The sequence below is a fragment of the Brienomyrus brachyistius genome, chromosome 8, assembly GCF_023856365.1.
Source record: "Brienomyrus brachyistius isolate T26 chromosome 8, BBRACH_0.4, whole genome shotgun sequence".
Classification (NCBI taxonomy): Eukaryota; Metazoa; Chordata; class Actinopteri; order Osteoglossiformes; family Mormyridae; genus Brienomyrus; species Brienomyrus brachyistius.
This window is the reverse complement of record NC_064540.1, coordinates 27,045,140-27,051,732: the sequence shown is the minus strand read 5'-3', so window position 1 is coordinate 27,051,732 and position 6,593 is coordinate 27,045,140. Positions and strand designations below refer to the sequence as shown.

Here is a 6,593-nt window from a genome sequence, read left to right as displayed (position 1 = left end):
CCTTGTAATTCCTTCTTACTTAGGTCTTGTATCATGTGTATTGCTGTTTGACAGTTTTTACCTTGACCCACACAAATAATGCTTCACAACCCATGTGGCCCCTTGCTTATTTATCACCATACACACTCTTCATTAAATGCACAGGTATTGTCGTGACGTGCGGGGCACGGACTAGGGAAGCAGGCGAAGGAGACGCAGGATCGGGGAAAGAGGGCTTTAATTGGGCGACGAAGAGGCATACAAGGCAACACGAGACTTCAATCACCCAGAGACGTCATTGACAGGACTGGGGTAACGTACTTGAACGCGGACTGAAATGCACAGGACTAATCGGAAATAACACGAGACAGCTGGTAACAATCGGAATTACACACAAGGTTAATGAGGGGGTGTGGCATACAGGAGGATCGGACAAACAGGGCGTGGCAGGTATGTCCTTCTGAACAACATGCTGGAGGAGCAAGGACAGGGCAGTAGGTGATAAGAACCAGACACATGACCAAGCATTGCAAGGTCAGATGCCGTGATTACTGTGCTCAGATCACTTCTGATTTATTACACCCACGGAATTATACATGTGTCATTCTAGCGAAGTAAAATGCCCAAGAATGTTATGCTCAACGGGTATGTGTTATAATGCTGTAGCGAGCTGTATATCACTTAGAAACAAGTAGTTAGCCAAAGGCTGCAAATTAAGCTGCAGAATTCCAGGAGCTGACACAAACACTGACTGTTGTACATGTCTAAAAGATGGCCTTGAAAGTGCCTTTCATAAAACATCCCATAATACTGACACCTCGATGGCCACTCCACTGAAAATACAAAGCTATTATTGGGGTACAATACAAAGATATTTTTTCTCTCAAATAACATAAAGCAATCAAAACTATTTTTCATTTCACATTTATTTACAGGTATAAAAAAATTAACGACAATATACACAGTTTAGCAGGTGCTTTCAGTTCCCTGTGTGTATATATTGACAATATATTATAGAAGTAAAATACTTTACAGATTTGCCTTCAAGCTTTATGTTTCCCCTATACTCGAAGAGGAAAGGTAAATATTCAAACGTCAAACTGGATAATCTCCACTTTTCATAGTCCACAATTATGAACTTTTTCTTAAGTGAAGGTAGACTGGTTTTCTTTACACTTTGAAAATTTCCCAAACCCAGTTGATGAAAAACAAAAATGATAATGTCAATACATGGATAATACATACAACATGGTGACATTTATATTTAACTTTAAGTGGAAAAACACACACACACACGTGTGCGTGGACACACACACACACACACACAAATCTAACAATTTACACGTTCAAACTATTTACATTAACGACACATTAAAATGTTTTCAGCCAGTGCATTACCTTACTTTATGGACATTTTCAATGCCGCTCTCTGTTATAGAATTGCCTTCTTACAACACAAGAGGGAGACATTGTTATATTTGAATGTACTGTAAATAACTTAACATGCCTTCAGCGTACACCTGTAACGTACTTGTATAATAGGTGTTACGATAATTATATGAGTAATTAGGCCAAAAATGGTCAAGTCGTGCTTTGCGTTCAGCTGGGTCTACATTCTAACATCTTCTTGAAAGCCTTCCTAAAACTGTCATCCAAGAAGGCGTACAGAAACGGGTTAAGACATGAGTTAGCGTAGCTCAAACTGGTGATAAAGTAAGAGATTCCGATCACGAGTGGGGTTGTCTTGATATCCGTGGTGAGAGCCACGACGGTGCTAAGGTGGAACGGGGTCCAGCAGAACAGGCATACCGCCAGGACGATGAACACCATGATCGTAACTTTCTTCTTCGCCTTGTCTAGGGCTTTGGCATTGGAGTTCAGTCGCATGTTTCGCAATTTGTAGAGCATCATAGTATACAGGATGCAGATGGTGGACACTGGGATGGCAAAGCCAAGAATGAGGGTGTAGATACGACTGGCCTTGAACCAGAAACTCTCCGGGCTGGGGAAAGTCAGGACGCAACTTTTCCTATCCATGTTGTCGGGGTTAATATAAATGCCTGCGAAAACTGTGAAAGGCATGACGATTAGAATAACTAGCGTCCACACGCAAATGCTGACTGTTTTGGCCGCCCTGTAGGTGCGATGGGGCATACGCTTGGACTGCACCGTCGCCAGGACCACCAGGTACCGATCGACGCTCATTACCGTTAGAAAGTAGATGCTGGAGAAGATGTTATAGTGGTCGATGGATAGGATGATTTTGCACAAGACCTCGCCGAAGGGCCAGTAGTGCAGGAAGTGCTCGGCGATGTTGATGGGCAAAACAAGCGTAAACAGGTCGTCGGCGATGGCTAAGTTCAGAATGAACATGTTGGTGACTGTCTTCATTTTGGGCGCTTTCAGAATTACATAAATCACCGCCGTATTGCCAGTCAACCCCACCGCGCAGATCACAGAGTAGATTACCGGCAAAAGGATATAAATATCTGGGTAAAAAAAGTACCCCGTCTGGCCAGTGCAATTTATGTCGGTTCGATTGTTTGAAATGTTGGAATAATAGTCCAGTGAATGGTTACAGAGAGTGTTTCTTCCATCATACTTGGATATATTTTCCATCTTTTTTTTTGTTTGCAGTTGGTAGGGCACACCCCAGTATTGCTGAAATATGGAATGAAAAAGTATCTTACACTATTGCAATTTCCTTTCATTTTCCGTCAAATTTCTATTCTTGCGGTCTTTTTTATCTTTACGTGCTGTTAAATATAATGCATACACTTTGGAGTGTGTCATCCTATACGAATTAAATACCAAAGAAACGAATAAATAATTGCCATTAAAATTATAGAATTATCAACACAAACATATTATTTTTGTGTTATCAACTAGACTCTGGGTGTTAGGGTTAAAACAAGTAATATGTGTAAACTTTTATTGCAGATTTAATTTATTTTTGTTATAAAATACACAGTTCATTGCTTATTAAAACTACGATACTATCACCATAAATGATGGTGAATGATGAAATCAATTTTAATATTCTAAAATCACCAAATCGCAAAATGAGCTTGTTTAAATAGGAATGACAACGTGCACGCGGCTCTACGTAAATGCATATTCAAAATAAACAATACTGAAAGGTTGCTAGGGAGAAATATACATAAAAGGAGTATATTAATCTTACCGAAGCGACAAAGCTCGCGCTTCTCCTCTCAGTCCGGCGCGTGGCGTCTAACAGCACGAGCTCTCGGTTCGCCGAGCGCGTTGGATGAAGTGGGGCAAGTGCATGTATGACGTCATGTGCCCAGAGTTGTTTTCCTCGCCAGATATCATTTACTCATTTAATTGGTGAATTAGTCATGTTATTTCTGACTGAGAGAAAAAAGCGAAATACCGAGAAAAAACTAATGCGTATGATAAGGCTTGAAATTCCTACGTTCTTTACGTCGTTACTATTTGTTTGATCTGAGTCCTACCTTGGGTTTCTGAATTATGACTCCCCTGCTGATTCTGTTCCCAGTCAAAATTTGTAACTTGTGAATGTGACTGCAGATATGTTGCTGCTTTCAGAGTCAAGGTTAAATGTATCCTGGACTCACAACATCCGATTAGATCCCTGACATGGACACACTGTAACCTTGTGGAGTTGTTGGTGTTTCTAGTGTGACCATTCAGATTCCAGTTAACACTTGATAAGGCAATCACTTCTCTCCAATAATTATATGTCTTTGCAAGCACTTAATTACAGGAGGGGCTGCTCAGAGACATATTGATAAAAGATTTCCATGCTGTCTATCAAATCAAGTCCTGTCTTCCCTTGTTGTCAATGGATGCAATAAATTTCTACTCTATCCCTCATTTCAGTTTAGAAAGTATGATAAAAATGTCTGATATCGTTTTTTCATCCACCTCTCATAAGCACTTCAGCACAAGGTTTTGGTGAACCTGGAAAATATTCCAGGATATTATTATTGGATGCACACACACACATACACACACATGCACACACACACACACACACATAGAGAGAGACACACACACATATACACCTATACTCTGTCTTCCAGCTTGAATAACACAAACTCGAATATCAGGAAGTTATTTCCATTATTACCATTTTCTAATTTGTTTTAGGTCCAACCAAGGAACCCAAACTTACCTCCCTGAAGGGTCAAAAATACCAATTTCAGCATGATAAAGAACACTAACCAAGAGCAATAAACAATCAGTGGGGCAATAACAGGGTAATGATTATGGATTTGTGTTTCTATAGAGTTATTTTTTGGCAGTATTGCATTTTGTAATAATAGCAATAGACATGTAATTGTCACAGGCAGTACAGGGCAAAAACCTGGAGCGGATGTTGGTCAGGATGCCAGTCACAGGACACTTACACCATGAGCAATTTAGAGACACCGAATAGCCCAAAAGGATGTCTTTGGACTGCAGCAGTAAACCTGCAGAACACAGGGAGAGCATGCAAGCAGCGTACAGCCTTAGAGATGTGAGGCAACAGTTCTACCCGCTGGGCTGTCCGCCTTGCCCCCTTTTGGCAGCTTGTTTTTTCGGATTAAATGAGTAAAAATAAAGAAAGCCCCCAGAGCAATTTAGTTTTGTTCCAAGATATTTGTGTCACAGAGCAGACTATATAAATATTGAGTATGTCATGCCCGGCTCGTACGCTCCTCGTGTGTGCCACGCCCCCTGATTACCCACGTGTGCTTCCCTGATCGTCCCCAGTTGTCTCCGATTATTTTGATCAGTCTTGTCCATTTAAGTCCTGGTCTTGCTTGTATCCCTTGTCCACCATTATGGTTATGGTGTGGTTTGTTGGTGTCGGATGTTCCCTAGTCCTGATTCCCGCAATAAAACCTGTAGTTTGCCCTGATCTTCGCCTGTTTTGCCTGCTCCTTGCACGCCTGCCCGCACGATTGCCGCGAGGTTCCACGCAGATCGTGACAGAGGACACTATAAATTGCAATTATTGATTTAATACTATCTTCTTCTTATTCTGTTCATATAAAAATGTCACAGGTTATATCATTGTTGAATTTGTTTATCCCCGAAGAACTGTGAACTTTTTATTGCCGCTTTTTACTGTTTTTAATGTCATTAATGATAGGAAAACTTTTAAGGTCTGATATTTCTATTCCTGTTTTCCATCTTGTTATACTGTCTGTGTCCTCCTATGTTCCCAACCACAATTTCGGTCTGACCTGCTTGTAAAGTGACCACCGCAGTATGATGAAAGGGCACTGCTATGGCCTACAGTTTCTGTAAGTCTCAGGAGGCCAGTAGCAATCGGCATAAAGATTCCCATCAAGCAGTAAGCAGTGCTGAGATTTCCATTGCTTCCAAATCATTATTTCAGGCTAAACCATGTACAGCAGTGATTCCATAGCCAGTCTTCGGGGATCCGCAGACAGTCCATGTTTTTTGTTTACCGGGAGCTGGAAGGGAACAAAAATGCTGAACCATCAGTGGGCCCCCAAGGACTGGGTTGGGATACACTGATGTACGGGAATCACATTCCCGAATTTAACAATCACAGTTTTGGGTATTCTTGAGTTGGCTGTGAACGATTAAACAGGAATATTTTTGGAGCTCGCTGAAAGATCATAGACACTCGAGGACAACGGCTAAGCCAAAAATAATATTGAAAATGATTTGGATCACTTAAAATCATATGATATTTAAATATTAGTGACACATAATATTTGCTAGCCTAAGTACTTCCTATATTTGTGATATTAAAAGTCTTGGCTTGGGTACCATGCGTCTTTGCCTTAGCAACCAGCCTCACTTACGTATTAGCTGTCTTCGTGTCTGTGAAATCTTGCGTTTCTCACGGTAACCATTTAACTTTTCAGTGCCGTTAATTTAGCATTTTTAATGATGATTCCAGAATGTACAGCTCCCCGTGTATACAGTAGTAACTTTGCACGTACAGGGTCATAATTTAGATGGTTTGTATATTATTTACAAAGGTCTTGATAGTAATTTGACATGCAAAGTGTACAGTACAGTACAGTTTGTTTTAAATTGGTGATACTTACCTGGATACCGGGATACTTACCTGGCAGGGGAGATACCATGATCACGAAGGTGGTTCACCCAGGGCAAGGCTCAGCCATTGCACTGCGGCTGTGCTGACCCCTGCGAATTCCCCAAATGTGGGAATCTCGACCGCACAATTTCTGGTAGTGGGGGACTGCGTTCGCGCTCTCCCCTGTATTTAGGGGCAGCGTGTGGCTCAGTGGGCTAAGCCTGTGTGCCTGTAATCAGAAGGTCACAGGTTCAAACCCAGCCTAAGCCTGTGGGTCCTTGAGCAAGGCCCTTAACCCCCAGCTCCCTGGGCGCCGCTACGGGTGGCAGCCCTTCGCAGACAACTTCCTCTATGAAAAAAGAGCAAGTTGTGGGAGGCGTAAAAACAATTTCCCTACGGGGATCAATAAAAAGTGTCAATTATGATAAGTAGATTTTTTATGTTGTCGCAGCAGACATTTTTTATGTTCAGGCCAGCAGACTGTTATGGTTTGAGGTTAAGGGTGCCCAATTTTCACATTCGTGGGGACTCCTGACCCTCACGAATCTGAAGAGGTTACTGTACTTCT

The 6,593-nt window shown here is 41.6% G+C and overlaps 1 protein-coding gene and 1 non-coding gene across 2 annotated transcripts; one reads left to right on the top strand and one right to left on the bottom strand.

Annotated features, from left to right (window-relative positions):
- Nucleotides 1–3,623, bottom strand: LOC125747638 (neuropeptides B/W receptor type 2-like). The gene is made up of 2 exons (XM_049023047.1): nucleotides 3,164–3,623; nucleotides 1–2,640 (listed from the first exon to the last, which is right to left on the bottom strand). Exon 2 carries the CDS (start codon nucleotides 2,596–2,598, stop codon nucleotides 1,579–1,581), a length of 1,020 nt encoding a protein of 339 aa, XP_048879004.1. The 5' UTR covers nucleotides 2,599–2,640; nucleotides 3,164–3,623; the 3' UTR covers nucleotides 1–1,578.
- A 2,424-nt stretch (nucleotides 3,624–6,047) lies between these two features.
- On the top strand, nucleotides 6,048–6,211 carry LOC125748214 (U1 spliceosomal RNA). The gene has a single exon (XR_007399494.1). It is a non-coding gene; the product is annotated as a U1 spliceosomal RNA (small nuclear RNA).
- Nucleotides 6,212–6,593: the final 382 nt, after the last annotated feature.

Excerpts from the sequence above, each read along its gene's own strand:
- LOC125747638 (XM_049023047.1), bottom strand. The coding sequence starts at position 2,598 with ATGGAAAATATATCCAAGTATGATGGAAGAAACACTCTCTGTAACCAT.